The sequence below is a fragment of the Calidris pugnax genome, unplaced genomic scaffold, assembly GCF_001431845.1.
Source record: "Calidris pugnax isolate Ruff unplaced genomic scaffold, ASM143184v1 scaffold207, whole genome shotgun sequence".
In the NCBI taxonomy this organism is placed as follows: Eukaryota; Metazoa; Chordata; class Aves; order Charadriiformes; family Scolopacidae; genus Calidris; species Calidris pugnax.
The window spans coordinates 1,337,546-1,353,093 of NW_015090931.1; the positions used below are offsets into that span (position 1 = coordinate 1,337,546).

The 15,548-nt window shown below is 41.2% G+C and overlaps 1 protein-coding gene across 4 annotated transcripts in view; it reads left to right on the forward strand.

Annotated features, from left to right (window-relative positions):
* TJP2 (tight junction protein 2) overlaps window positions 1-13,979 on the forward strand; it is a 74,331-nt gene extending 60,352 nt beyond the window's left edge. For 3 of the 4 annotated variants that reach the window (XM_014951648.1, XM_014951647.1, XM_014951649.1), the window contains 12 exons: window positions 733-841; window positions 2,151-2,361; window positions 4,289-4,476; window positions 6,645-6,740; window positions 6,844-6,923; window positions 7,970-8,180; window positions 8,604-8,704; window positions 9,059-9,271; window positions 9,631-9,741; window positions 10,631-10,969; window positions 11,387-11,472; window positions 13,064-13,232. In XM_014951648.1, the coding sequence (XP_014807134.1) occupies window positions 733-841; window positions 2,151-2,361; window positions 4,289-4,476; window positions 6,645-6,740; window positions 6,844-6,923; window positions 7,970-8,180; window positions 8,604-8,704; window positions 9,059-9,271; window positions 9,631-9,741; window positions 10,631-10,969; window positions 11,387-11,472; window positions 13,064-13,232 (1,914 nt within the window). Of the gene's footprint in view, window positions 1-732; window positions 842-2,150; window positions 2,362-4,288; window positions 4,477-6,644; window positions 6,741-6,843; window positions 6,924-7,969; window positions 8,181-8,603; window positions 8,705-9,058; window positions 9,272-9,630; window positions 9,742-10,630; window positions 10,970-11,386; window positions 11,473-13,063 lie in introns of all 4 variants that reach the window. The other variant, XM_014951646.1, reaches the window with a different exon arrangement.
* The last annotated feature ends 1,569 nt before the right edge of the window (window positions 13,980-15,548 follow it).

Consider the following 15,548-nt stretch of genomic DNA (forward strand, 5'->3'; position numbering starts at 1 on the left):
CATTGGAATGGGCTGCCCAGGGAGGTGGTTGAGGCACCATCCCTGGAGGTGTTCAAAAGACGGGTTGATGAAGTGCTGGGAGGTATGGTTTAGTGATGATGCTCCTTGTTTGTTGTGTGGGTGTCTATTTTTGTCAGTTAGGTTGACAGTTGGACAAGATGATCTTTAAGGTCCCTTCCAACCTAGAATATTCTGAAATGTTAATCAAGAAAAATGAACAAAGATGGGAGAACAAACTTTCTGTACAATGCTAGTCTTGAATGAGCAAAAAAATTGAGGCCAGTATGTTTTTCTTCTTTCTTCTTTTTCCAGTTTCCTTGTGTAATGGTTATTTATTTTTCCAGTTGCTGAATTGTATCATCTATGCCATTTTGTCTTCTTACACTCTCCCTTTTTTCCTGAAAATTTGAATAGGAGGCTAATCTAATTTCTCTTCTGCCTGTTTTCTCTTGTGATAACCTTGATTTTTAAGGCCTCTTGGAGTCTGTTAAAGTAGAAGAAGAAATCCAGCAGTGCACATTCAGGACCCTGTTATTTCAGAAAGATTACTGCTAATGGCTGGAATAAAATATTTCTTATGGCAACAGACATCCATATTGACTTTAAAAAAAAATAATATAATAAGGAAAGAGAATATTTAGGATTTTTCAGATGAAACAAAAATTTTTGGTTATTCCTTTTATTGTTGATTTTTTTCAGATGTTGATTTTTATTTTTTTTTTTGGTACATAGGTAAACACTCAAGACTTCAGAGGCATTGTTCGGGAAGATGCTGTTTTGTATCTCTTAGAAATTCCCAAAGGTGAAACAGTGACAATTTTGGCTCAAAGCAAATATGAAGGTAGGTGCTTTCAACACGATCTGTATACATTCATGAAGCTTTTAAGCTCTTTTTTTCCAGTGAAACCATAGTTAATCTCTCTTGTGCTTATTCTTGATAGCTTTTTAGTTACCCTCCTTTTCAGTAGTTTAGAAGGTAGCTGTATTCCATACCACAAGAGTCATGCAGATGTGCATGTGTGATGTGTTTTTTCAGAGCACTTCTCCATCTCTTTCGTTACTAGCAAACAGTATCTCTTCTTAATCCTGAAGAGTGGCCATGTACTTCTTGTTCCTTCTGCTTTTCTGTTTGTACCAGCAGGCCCAAGATCTGCTGTTAGTACTCCTCTTCTGCTGTGCCTTGACGGTCATAAGGGATTCAGTCAGATAGCAGCAAATGGACAGTTTTATTGATGAACAGTTCAGGAGCAAGAAAAGCCACTTGCTTGCTTGTTGGAGACACAGCCTGGTGTGATATTGAAGTACCATACCTGCCTTTTGCTTTGGGAGGGTGTGTGATAGTTTAACCCCAGCTGGCAGCTGGGACCACACAGCTACTCGCTCACTCCCCCCAGTTTGGATGGGGGAGAGAATCAAAAGAGTGAGAAAAAGCTCCTGGGTTAAGATAAAGATAGTTTCATAGGTAAAACAAAAGCCACATATGCAAGCAAAGCAAAGCCAAAAAAAAAAAAAAAAAAAGCAAAACAAGGAATTCATTCACTGCTTCCCACCAGTGGGCGGGTGCTCAGCAGTCTCCAGGAAAGCAGGGCTCCATCATGTGTTAACAGTTACTTGGGAAGACAAACACTGTAACTCCCAGTGTCCCTCCCTTCCTCCTTCTTTCCCCCAGCTTTACATACTGAGCCTGATGCCACATGGCATGGAATAGCACTTTGGTCTGTTGGGGTCAGCTGTCTGGGCTGTGTCTACTCCCAGCCGTCGCTGGCAGGGCAGTGTAAGGAGCAGAAAAGGCTTTGAGAGCTCAGCAATAACTAAAAAAACCACCAGTATGCTATCAAAAATATTTCTCATCCCAAGTCCAAAACATAGCACTATACCAGTTGCTAGTAAAAAAGTTAACTGTACCCCAGCTGAAACCATGACAAGCTGGAAGGTACACAGAGCTGTATGGGCTGTATGTGTACAAGTATAGAACACTCTTGATAATGTATGTATAGGACAATGGACGTAAAGGCTGTTTTTTGCAGTCAAATATTTTGACTTTCCTCTGTACAGATTTTTGAGCAGAGGGGAAGAATTCTCTAGAATAACAGTTTAATCTTCCTTTCAAGTGTAAAATTATACAAACTAAAGGGGAGTTCCTGTTTTAGTTTACAGAAACATCATGGCCTGTGGCAGAGGAGATTCATTCTTCATCAGGAGCCACTTTGAGTGTGAAAAAGAGTCACCACAGAGCTTAGCATTCACCAGAGGCGAGATCTTTAGAGTAGTTGATACACTGTATGATGGCAAACTGGGAAGCTGGCTGGCCGTGAGAATTGGAAACGAACTGGAAAAGGGCCTCATTCCAAATAAGAGCAGGTAAGGTGGCATCCTGTCTTCCTACCCATTGTTAGAAGTAAGATATTTTTTTTTTCCCAAATGCTTTTTCTTCTTCCTATGTTGTACCTTTATTCCTTTTATTTTTTCTTCACCTTTCAAGAATGAATAAATTTGTCTTATCTTCACTTTCATAACAATTGTGCCTGTAAAACTGTAGATTTTAGAACCGTGGGATTATGTGAGAAGAAGATGAGAGAGGATGGTGTTACCAACATACTAGATCAGGTATTTGCAACACAGACCCAGAATTCCTGTCCCAGCATTCAACCAAACTTTGACACTAGCTGCTTCAGTTCCTTTTCCAGAAAATGGGTGGAAGGTCCTATTTTTGATTATTTAATTTTTTACCATTTCCACCCCTTCTTCTCCCCCCTTTCCATCTATCCCAAATGAAACCAAACTAAACAAAAAAAAAAAACCTACACCTTAGGAAGCTTATGATCAAGGGCAAGTCCTGCTGACCAACTCAGTAAACTTCTATGATGGAGTGACTATCAGTGGACAAGGGAAGAGCTACAGATGTCATCTTTCTGGACCTCTGCAGGACCTTTGACTTGGGTCCCCCACAACATCCTTCTCTCTAAATCGGAGAGACGTGGGTCTGATGGGTATGGGTCTCTCAGGGGTCCATACGGGGACCTGCTGGAGTGGGTTCAGAGGAGGGCCACAAAAATGAGGGGGTATGGAACACCTCCCCTATGAAGAAAGGCTGAGAGAGTTGAGGCTGTTCAGCCTGGAGAAAAGAAGGCTCCAGGGAGACCTTATTGCAGCCTTTTAGTACTTAACAGGGGCTTATAAGAAAGATGAAGACAAACATTTTAGCAGGGCCTGTTGCAATACGATAAGGGGTAGTAGTTTTAAACTAACAGAGGGTAGATTTAGACTAGATATAAGGAAGAAATTTTTTATGCTGAGGGTGGTGAAACTGGAGCAGGTTGCCCAGAGAGATGGTAGATGCCCTATCCCTGGAAACATTCACCATCAGGTTGGATGGGGCTCTGAGCGACATAATGTGTTTGAAGGTGTCCCTGCTTATTGCAAGGAGGTTGGACTACATGACCTTCAAACGTCCCAACCCCAACTGGTCTATGATCATGTGTGCAAGAGTACTTTGATGGTGAGTCTCTTAAAAGAACTTCAGTGTTTGAATTTCTTTTGTGTATCCCTACAGAAATGTTTCAAAAATTTATTCCAAGGCTAGTATTTCTTGGTAGCCATAGTCCTTATTTTTGTATGAAATACCAAGTGAACCACAGCAATGTGTTTTGCTTAAGTATGCTTTCCTAGTCAAAATTCATGTGAGATAGTAAGTGTTTAAATGTGCATAATGAGTAAAAGTATTAAAATTCATCAGCAAAAAAATCAGGGTATTTTTAGGCTGCAGCTTTTAAGTTCTTGCATGTTGTTGTAATTTTATGATTGAGGGAAAAAAGCTCACAATTGCATTGTGCGGAAGTTCCTGAAATATGCTTCTTTGCTGACTCGCTTGCCCCTTTCCTTTTTAGTACATCCTCTCCTCTCTGTTAATTGATCTGACCAAACCGGCCTTTGTTTCTGTGCTGTAGTGACTTAACTTACAAGGCCTAATGAGAAGAGAATAGTGACAGTAGTTTCTTAGTCCTTCATTTCTGAGTTGTGCTCCTCAACACCTCTTTGCAGTTGTGTTCTGGTTTTTTTTTCCTATGGTTGTGTGAGTTATTACTTTGCTGCCCAGCAATGGTGAGTCAGAGCATTGTTCTGACATTGTTTGCTCCAAGGCAAAAGAACCTGGACTTCTCTATTCTTTCCTCCATTCATGGCTGTCTGGCAAATTACCTGTTGTAAATTGAAAATCCATTGTTCTTCAGTGAAAGTGCCTTTGCCCTCTTTGACTCTGTACAAATGAATTCTGTGCTTTCTCTGTCAGAGCTGAGCAGATGGCCAGTGTTCAAAATGCTCAAAAAGATGGCTCAAGTGATAGGGCAGACTTCTGGAGAACACGTGGCCAGCGATCTGGAGCAAAGAAGAATCTGAGGAAGAGTCGTGAAGACTTAACAGCTATTGTATCTGTGAGCACAAAATTCCCAGCATATGAGCGAGTCCAGTTGCGTGAGGGTAAGTGAGACTGCTGCCCATTTATTGTTGGCTGGTTTAGCATCCAAATGTTTGGTCAGCTAACTAAGCTCAATGTAAAATTTGAGCAAGAGAAAGGGATGACATTTTTCTCAGAATGCAAATTTCCGGATGCTGTTAACTACTCTAAGAAAAAAGGTACGGATTTGATGGGTGGACTGTTCAGTGGATAAGGAACTGGCTGGATGGTCGCATCCAGAGGGTAGTACTCAATGGCTCAAAGTCCAGATGGAGACCAGTCACAAGTGGTGTTCCTCAAGGGTCCGTGCTGGGACCGGTGCTGTTTAACATTTTTATCAATGATATAGACAGGGAGATTAAAGGCACCATCAGCAAGTTTGCGGATGATACCAAGCTGTGTGGTGTTGTCGATACACTAGAGGGACGGGATGTCATCCAAAGGGACCTGGACAGGCTGGAGAGGTGGGCCCAGGTGAACCTCATGAGGTTCAACAAGAGCAAGTGCAAGGTTCTGCACCTGGGCCGGAACAATCCTCGCCACCAATACAAACTAGGGGGTGAGGTATTGGAAAGCAGCCCTGAGGAAAGGGACTTGGGGGTGCTGGTGGACGAGAAGCTGGACATGAGCAGGCAGTGTGCAGCTGCAGCCCAGAAGGCCAATCGCATCCTGGGCTGCATCAAAAGAAGCATTGCCAGCAGGTCCAGAGAGGTGATTCTGCCACTTTACTCTGCTCTGGTGAGACCTCACCTGGAGTATTGTGTGCAGGTCTGGAGCCCTCAATACAAGAAGGACATGGACCTGATGGAGAGGGTCCAGAGCAGGGCCACAAGGATGATCAAGGGGATGGAGCACCTCTGCTACAAGGACAGGCTGAAGGAGCTGGGGTTGTTCAGCCTGGAGAAGAGGAGGCTCCGGGGAGACCTAATAGCAGCCTTCCAGTACCTGAAGGGAGCCTACAGGAAGGCTGGGGAGAGCCTGTTTAGAAAGGCCTGTAGTGACAGGACGAGGGGCAATGGCTTCAAGCTGGAGGGGAACAGATTTAGATTGGAGATTAGAAGGGGGTTCTTTACTGTGAGGGTAGTGGAGCACTGGAACAGGTTGCCCAGGGAGGTGGTTGAGGCCCCATCCCTGGAGATATTCAAGGAGAGGCTCGACGAGGCCCTGGGCAACCTGGTCTAGTTGGGGGTGTCCCTGCTGACTGCGGTGAGGTCGGACTAGATGACCTTTGGAGGTCCCTTCCAGCCTGGAAAATTCTATGATTCTATGATTCTATGTTTTAAACTGCTGCTGTTCTCCATTGCCTCCAAATTGCATGTGCCAATTTCAAGGTTTAAAATGAAAAAAGGAAGAAACAAGCAGGGTTTTCTTGTTTCCTCAGCTTCGCCTTGGCTAGCTCTGAAAGTACAAACCATATGCCTGAGATCAATCACAATCTTCAGCTTGCTCATAAATACCACTTTAACATTACCTTGACAGCAAATAAAACCCAAGTATCTCCAACAGATTGTCCAAATGTAATTAAGGTTGATGTGGTCCATCTCCATGACTATAAACTAGCTATGTTACTAGTGATGTGGAGCAAATCAAGATAATTTTCTGGGTATTCATACATGACAATGCTGTGGAACAAAACAAATAGTAAAAAGTATTTTAAAGCAGGTTCCAGAGGTCAAGATGAAGACATAGCAATAGGATGGCATTCCCCCATTAACTTCTGAAGTCTGTGTTTGCACTTGTTTTGACAAGCGTAACAGAATTTTGCATTTTGTTGCTTCTTCAAGCTGCCCTGCAGCTGATGTAACATTCTTATCTTTATTCACACAAAACCCTCTGGGTCAGGGTTCATGGTATTCTGCTGGATGGAAGGATTACTAAAGATGTGCTATATGTTTTCAGAATATAGAATCCTCTCCATATATCTTAATTAGAAAGAATAAGGAAGCTGTTACACAACAATCTCTGTTACAAAACAATCTCTTTTGCTTTCTCAGCTTATAAAAATAGCTTTCTGTATGAGTTACGCTGTTGCAAAAACTTTAGAGAAATAAAATTTTTAAAATACGCTTTTTAATATCTTCAACTTACTCATAACCTTGCATAGTGATTGAGGATCTTGTCTGTGCCACTTCACTTATGTATAAAATCAGACTTCTCAGACTTATCTTTTCTCCAAATATTTTTATTTCAGCTGGCTTTAAGAGACCCGTGGTGATATTTGGCCCTATTGCAGATGTCGCTATGGAGAAGTTGTCAAATGATTTACCTCACCTGTACCAGACAGCAAGTAAGTTGTCCTCCTAGCTTCCTTATCATCCTGAGTGGAGAGAACGGGTTACTTAATAATCACAGCTGCCCAGCCACTAAAAGCTAAAATGTTGTCTTTGCAGAGACGGAACCCAGAGATGCAGGTTCAGAGAAGTCAACTGGAGTAGTGCGCTTGAACACTGTGAGGCAAATCATTGAGCAGGTAGAGTATTTCTCTGTGAAAATTGCTTGCATTCAAAGGCATGTTGTTTGATTTGTTTGCTTCTAAGACTTGGAGAGTCTTCAACTCTTCATGGCATCTATTTCTGCAATAAGCAGACATGGCTTAGTGATAGGGCTTGTTCAACAACAATTTTTATAATTTTGATAGCCTTCCTCCACATGGGAGGGTGAAGCTGATATTAGAAACTAAATTCTCCTTCCTGTATCCTTTCTAAATTTGAACAGAGGGGCATCTGTGTTTTACTGTATGCTTTCTGAAATTGCCATGGAGGCTTTTCTGTCACGCAGTGCTCTACTTGCTCATACTGTCATCAGAAACTTAAGATTTTAGCTTCAGAGTTACTACTGTTGAACTGAAGTGACTATGATAGCTAAGTAGCATCTACTGAGACTGCACTGAGTCTTTTCATAATACTGGTTAGAGATCAAGTAAATAGGTGGTAATCAAGAAGCTTAAAAAACTTAAAACTGCGGAGTATGTTCTTTTTGCCTGTTGCCCTGAAGCCAATAAAATCAATGCCAAAGGGATTACAGTGTTACACAGAACCCTGTTCAGAGCTCAGGCCTCACTGAAGCGTGCATTTGAAAATGAAGAAGTAGCTAAGAAGGAATATATTGAATGAAAAAAGTGAGATTTGCCTCAGCTAGTAAATGTAAATAAAAGCTCACAGATAGCACCCAGAATAGCTATGGTAGGTACAGACAAAAGCTGGTTAACTTTCACTGCCGATTTAAAAAAAAAAAAAAAAAAAAAAAGTGTAATCGGTGCATTTTACTTAACAAGAGAGTTAGTTAACATAAGAATCTGACATCCAGCCCAAAACTGTTCAGAAAAATGGAGCTGAGAGAAAAAGGTGACCTGTTGTGGCTTCTGTATGCGATATAACTTGGGGGGTAGGGGGGAGAATCGAACAAGTTGTGGTCTTATTTGGACAGAAATGTCCTGGTTTTCCTAGGATACCGCGTTACAGCCACCTCCTCTTGTACCCAACAAGCAACACACTGACTGGGCTTTCTTGTTAACAGGATAAACATGCTCTGTTGGATGTGACTCCTAAAGCAGTGGACCTGCTAAATTATACCCAGTGGTTTCCAATTGTGGTCTTCTTTAACCCAGACAGTAAGCAGGGTGTGAAAACCATGAGGCAAAGGCTATGTTCCACATCAAACAAGAGCTCAAGAAAACTTTATGAGCAGGCAAACAAGCTGAAGAAAACTTGTTCCTACCTCTTTACAGGTAAGGAAGAATGTGTGTCTAACCTGCTTACCAAGAGAGTAGTGAATGTGATTATGTGAGCCTTGAGACATCTACTTACGACTCTGCATATTAGCTTGTGCAGGCTGTTAACTAGAAAAGTCTAAAAGTGTGGTCATGAGTGATCCCTTCTTTGACTTTTTTCAAAGTTCCTTGTTCCACCAAGTTCAAATACAAAAGAAACGGTGAATCGGCATACTGTCATTAAAGGATAAGTGATTTATTAAGCTTGAGGAGTTGACAAACAATAAAATAAAAATACCATGCTTCTGTCAATAATCTAAATGAAACAGCTGTTTAACATTCTCACATAACTAAACCAAAAAAGTGTTAAACAGCAAAGACTGGATAAAGGATCACATTGCACTTGCTGTGTATATATACTGTTTCCTTCAATTTTTGCAGCCACCATCAATTTGAATTCAGCCAACGACAGCTGGTATGGTAGTCTGAAAGACACAATTCAGCAACAGCAAGGAGAAGCAGTATGGGTATCAGAAGGAAAGGTAAGCAGTCAGTCCATACTGTACTAAGGTATACAGATGTCAATAAAAATTATTGAAAATTTTTCTTCCCAATGATGGATAGGTTAGACAGGTAGTCAGTTGATGACTTTCTTGGTAACAAAAAATTACTTAGTATTGTTCTTTTTCTCCTACTTTGGAGCTTTCATCACTAATGCTATGGCTAAGGGAGAATGGTGAGGAGGGATAAGCTCTTACAGGACTTTCTTTTATGACTCTGATTTAGTCTTTCTTTCAGTTCTGCAAAGTTATTCTTGGAGTTGTTGTTGAGACCTAACTAGACTAATTCTTATAGATTTAATTTTCTTCTCTTAATTCTTACTGACTTTTCTCTAGATGGACGGCATGGAAGATGATGCAGACGATCGCATGTCTTACCTTACTGCAATGGGTGCTGATTATTTGAGTTGTGATAGTCGGCTGATCAGTGACCTAGAGGATACAGATGGAGAAGGAGGTGCATACACTGACAATGAACTTGATGAGCCCTTGGACGAGCCAAGGATTTCATCTGTTAGCCGGTCCTCTGAACCTGTGCATCATGAGGAGGTGAGATGACTGGATATTCAACAAGACTGTACTTTGGTCTTTCTGAAAGCCCTGTATTCGTGGCTTAAAAATTAGATTTTTTTTAAACTGCAGCTTTATCTTACCTCTGATAGTGTTTTAGAGCTACATTGTGTAGAGCAAAAATAATAATAGCTCTGCTTTACTGCCTGACTCTATAGGTCTCCTCATGCTGTCTCATCATCTTGAACTTTGCAATTACATCTGCAGTGATTGTGGTCAGCTTGTTAGTAGTCATTTGACTCCTCCTTACTGTTCCCAAAATAATAAACTTGAGAGAGAGAAAAATGATTGAGTTACTGGATACTGCAGTGATTTTTATCTCTTATTTTCTTTCACAGAGTTTAAAAAAATTTAGTCCAGAACCAAGGTCTCAGTTGAGAAAAGCTGGTAGCAGAGAGATCCTTAGAGAACCGAGTCCACCTCCAGCATTCAAGCCTGAACCACCCAAGGTAAACTTGTTTAAACAAATCTGAATTCAAAGTTCCTCTTTCTGGAGAACTCTCCAGGAAGGAAGAGTAATAGGGATGATCAGAGACTAGAAAACATTGTAACTGTGGAGAGAGAAAGAATGACTGAAGGTGTTGAAAGATCAAGCAGAGAGAAAACTCTAAGGATTACAGTTCAGTTCTCTTCAAGTACATGTGATCTCTATGGGGAACAAGAAAGTAGACTTCTTTTTGTGTCTGCTAACAAATTGAGAGGCACTTCTTACGCCTACAAGTATCTCAAGGGAGGGTTGAAGGAGGAGGGAGCCAGACTCTTTTCAGTGGTTCCCACCGAGAGGACGAGGGGCAACGGGCACAAGTTGGAACATAAGAGGTTCCACTCAAATATGAGGAGAACCTTCTTCACGGTGAGGGTGACGGAACCCTGGAACAGGCTGCCCAGGGAGGTTGTGGAGTCCCCTTCTTTGGAGATTTTCAAAACCCGCCTGGATGCAGTCCTGAGTAACATGCTCTAGCTCTAGGCAATCCTGCTTCAGCAGGGGAGTTGGACTAGATGATCTCTATGGTCCCTTCCAACTCTAGAAATTCAGTGAAATTCAGTGAAATTCTTTAGCTCAGCAAGAGCAAACACTGGATAACACAGTAAAAGCGTATCTGATGGCTATTATCACGAAGCACAAAACCAGCTAGTCTTCTATAGGTTGATGTGTAGTGTATAAGCATATGGCGGAAATGGTGCAGCAGTTCAAATACCTTTCCAGTACTGCTTGGATGAAGACTAACACTGTTAAATACCTAGGCAAAATGATTAATTACATATTAAAGCCTTTGTTTGAAATGAAAGTTATGAAGTTGCCGATTTAAACTTTGTTTGCGTGTTTTATACTTCCAGGGAAAGTTACAAAACAAAGAGGATCTGTATGACTTCCCCAAGAACTATGACTCCAAATCAAGTAACGTTGCTCTCAGCAGTGAGACTTCAACTGTGTCAGCTAAAGCTGCACCACCACCTGTTTCTGTGAAACCTGCCTTTGGGCGTCCCATCCTGAGAACCTCTCAGCCAGCAGTTCCACCTGCAGAGGAGGAGGAGGAGTCAAAGCTGGAAGAGGAAGGAAGCGAACAAGAAAATACTCCAAAATCTGTACTGAGGAAAGTCAAAATATTTGAGGAGATGGATCACAAGGCGAGGTTACAGAGAATGCAAGAGCTACAAGAGGCCCAGAATGCCAGGGTATGAAGAGATGCATTCTTGCACTGCTGTGCTTTCCAGCATATAGAACAGCCTGCATCCTGACAATGAAAATCATGACCTTGTGTTGTGTTGCTTCTGGAGGGAGAAGTTTGGGAAACCACACATACAGACGTACCATTGTGTGGATTTGGGTGTAAAAAGAGGATGTATTGTAAGGCTTCCTTTTATAACTATAGAAAGCTGACTTCTGTTGCCTTTGGCAATGCATTGTTTTCATGTGCACTTTGAATTACTACTCTAGCAAAAGATTATATAATTGTAGGAATATGAATAAGATCAGTTACCCTTTTGTGCGTTGTTTCAGATGTAACTGTGACCTGCTAGATCTATAGTCTATAGGATCTCTAACGGATAGACTTTAAAAGAACCATTATTTTCTCCTACTTTCTTTTAAAGCTTGAAATAGCCCAGAAGCACCCGGATATTTATGCTGTCCCTGTCAAAACACAGAAATCTGAACAGAGCTGGCCGCAGCCTATGAGGTAAGGTGTATCCAGGTTAAAGCATTCTGTATTCATTGTTTACTTCACCAGCAGGAGGAAAAGTGATCTTGCTGGTTTTTATTCATACAAGTAACCCTTCCTTCTTGTTGTGCTTCAAAGATGAAGGGTGGGGCAAAATTCCAGGAACTCTTCTTGTTTTTCAGGATATTTTCTTCTTTTAGTTCATTCATATTATTTGAGTTACCCAGGAAGAATCGCTATATTCTTCCACGGAATTACTTGCAGAGCCAGGCTTTTTCCCCAATCTGTATTACTTGGAAGCTTTTCTGTATTCATGTATTTTTATGTCCATTCTTTCTGTGCTAGATACTTGATGATGGTTAGTCTACCCTAACAATAACTGCTGTTTTAATTACTTAATAACAATTACTTACATGCTTATTCTGTCACAGATGTATTGTGTGGGTAGGGAAACTGAGGATGAAACTTGCCTGAGGTCACCCATCCAGTCTCATGAAAGTAGCAGTCTTTCGTTAAAATTCAGTGACTTCTGGACTGGTTGACCATTGTGTCATCTTACCCTACACACTGCATATTTCTATGACTTGATCAGTTGCCTACGCAAGAGCTAAGACACTGTGTGATGGAGTTTGTTTTCTGCTTTTTAGGACTTGAAGGTTTTCTTGCCTCTTAGTGATAGCAATAGAAATGGGACTTTTTTTCCTGGTAAATCAAATTCTTTGATGTCATAGCATATAATGTAAAATGGAAGAATGGAAAACATGAAGTGATTATTTCCAGGTTTTCTTGGTGGGTTCAGAAAAGCATACTTCTTTTATATAGCCTTGCAAGCTTTTTAGATGTAGTGAAAAGTAATCTTTAATGACATATGCAGAACGTTTGCTTACATACAGAAATCAGTGCTGTCGCCTTTTTACAGGAATGATAATGATTTGCCTAGAGCTAATGTTTAAGCACTGGGGCGACATGGAAGGAGGATAACATCTTGCGCTTGAAACTGAGGAAATATCTGCCCTTGGCAGATTTTATTTCTATGTATCTGCTTAAAGTCACATTAGATGGGTAGCAGCACAATATAGAAAAAGTGTGGGCTATTTCTGCCCACTTTTAAGGATAAGAGTCCTAGTAAGAGCCTTGAGTGAGGAGAGAAGGCTATCAATTTTAAAAATGTCACATAGGAAGTCTTCAGACTTTGAGACAGGAAACTGGCGATGCAAAAGAAGAAGCGGACATAGAAAGAATCTGGTGCAAAAATAATTGAGGAAAATGTCAGTTTGGGTAGCAGCAATGGCTGAAAACCTCTGTGCTCAGGGAATAAAGTGCCGTAAAGCTCTTAATGTCGGGGTGGAGGTGTTTAATAATTTTAAGTTTGGCAGTTTTCCAGGTAGGTTGAGTAGATCAAATCTGAACACGGAATTAAGATGCCTCTCCAAATAGGTGTGGCGTGGGCATGCAACTGTTTATGGACTAGAAGGGGTTTAATTTGCTCCACGCACCTTTCTAGGTTGTATAGGGCCATAAAGCCAATACTAAGTGTAATTATTTTTCGGCTCTTCAGAATAGAAGTAAACATTATCTCTCTCTCTCTTTCTCTGTCTTGATGTGTTAGCTCCAGACCTCCAGAACCCCAGAAACCTCCTATTAGACCTTACCTAGATAACCGTGGCAGTTATGGCAGTGATGCAGAAGAAGAAGAGGAGTACCGTCGGCAGCTATCAGACCACTCTAAGAAGGGGTATTATGGACAGCCATCCAGATACAGGGACACAGAACTGTAGGCTTGCTAGTATGTGCATAACGCTCTTTGGAGTTTTCTTCCTTCCCAGCCAAAGTGGAGCAGTAGTTAGTCTTGAAAAGATGTATTTTTACTGGGGAAGCTGATAGAGGGTACATACACTACTGAACTTAGACATATCTATACGCTGGAACTGGAAGAGTTCATTTTTGGGGATATTATTTTGTTAGCGTTTAAGAAAAGAAATCACTATTGCCTGAATGCTGTTGCCTGTTTTATAAGGACCAAATCCTGAAAGTTTGTGTTAATTCTTGGCATTTTCATATTTTAACGTAAAATCCTTTTTTCCTTCTCATTAATGCTGCCTTTTTGGACTGTTCTGCTGTGTTACGAAAGTATGATCCTAGAGATACACTTCTTAATGCAATAGAACTAAATTTGAAAGTGTATTTGAAGAACAGTAAGTGCCTTTAACAATAAGTATCTTCAACTGTTTGTTTTGACACCTGATATTTGGTGCAAAGCCATAACACACTAAAAGGGGATTGACTGTTTTACCTATCTCTTTTTTTTTTTTATCAATATCATGGTAACAATTTCCCTCGCATGTTATTTTTCTAAGTTCATAGATAAATATGCAATATTTCCTAAGTACTGACTGTACATCATAAAGGTGCAATTAACGGGGTTGTTGGAAAATACCAGGAAGTGCTTAAACCGAGAAAATGATGTAGAAATTCAATCATGTATTAAAATTTACACAGACTTAATAAAGGATATATTCTAGACACACTTTGTGTATCTTATTTTTCTTGTGAACAGTATTAGACTTCTAGAGCCTCTGACTTACTTAGGAGTATACTTAACAGCAGTATGCTGTTCAGGTCCGGGTTTCATCTTCTGCTGTTAAAGTACCTGGGACACATCAGTGTTGCTTCCCAGGGTTCTGAACATCATTTTAACATTTGTTGTGATTTAAAATCAAACTGGTGCAGAAACATGGACTTGCTGCAAGAGGCTTATCTATTAGAGTATTATCCTCTGCCTCCCCGTTCCTGCTCTATGTCCTTAATTCTGCTATATAGAGTAAAAATTCTTGAAAGGGCCATAGAGAAATTTATTTTTGCTCATGTGATAGGAAACATGGTTTTCTAATGCACGCTTAAAACAAAAACGGTAAAATTGTCTTGTTGAAGCAAAGGAACAGATGCGTCTCAGATGAGGAAATTTGTGCTGCTCACCATAGGTTAGAATTGTGGAACAGAATCACTGAGGTTGGAAAAGACCTGTAGGATCATTGAGTCCAGCTGAGCCCACCAGTAAACCATGTCGCTACATGCCACATCTACCCACCTTTTAAATGCGTCCAGAGATGGTCGCTCAGCCACTTCCCTGGACAGCCTGTTCCAGCACTTGACAACCAGTTTGGTGAAGAAATTTTTCCTCCTATCCAATCTAAACCTCCCCTGGTGCAACTTGACACCGTTGCCTCTTCTTAATTTCCTGTCATTTGTTAATTGGGAGAAATGCCCGACACCCACCTGGCTACAACCTCCTTTGAGGTAGCTGTAGAGAGCAATAAGGCCTCCCCTCAGCCTCCTTCTGCCCAGGCTAGAATGTAGTTTGTAGATGGATTCTGTAATATCAAAGCTAAAATAAGCATCACAATCATCAGTTCTTCCGCCTGATTTTCCCCACCACAAGCCAAGATCCTTGACTCAATTCATTACACGAGCAGTTCATCTTTCACTCTCATTACCCTGTCAGGGTGTCTGAACTCTGCCAGAATGTTTCGGGGTTCTGTAGGGTGCTGCAAGTCTGCACAATGGTGCCAGTATATCCTCCTTTCCCTTGGAGTCCCAAGAGAAGCTTAAATCTCAGCGTGCACAGCGTCAGCTTTGCTCTTGAAATGACCAGCTTGCTCTCCTCCCCCACATGGGGCTAAAGACCAAATAGGTCTCTTATAAAGAGTCCTAGTTTATTGGCTTTTGTACTAGTGAACCGTTACACTTTGCAACTTAGGTTTGACAGTGAGACACTTTTTAGGAGCCTGCCCTGTGCAAGTGCTGTTGGACACGCATAAGTAGTTCACAAAAGACAATGGAATTGCGCTTCTTTAACCAGCACGGAATTTGCTGTGCTTGGGTCCCCTTGAACGTGTTCCTAGGCAGTAATTTTACCAGGGGATTTCAACCTTGTTTAATTCTAGGGCATGGAATTTAGTGCAGAAGCAGAAGCTGCTGCCAAGTCTGTCAGCCCAAGTATGCCCAGCTTGGGAAAAGCACGTATTGCTTTTCACGACTATTGTGGTTGTCCTGGTTTGAGGTAAAACAGAACTAATTTTCTGTTCAGTAATTCT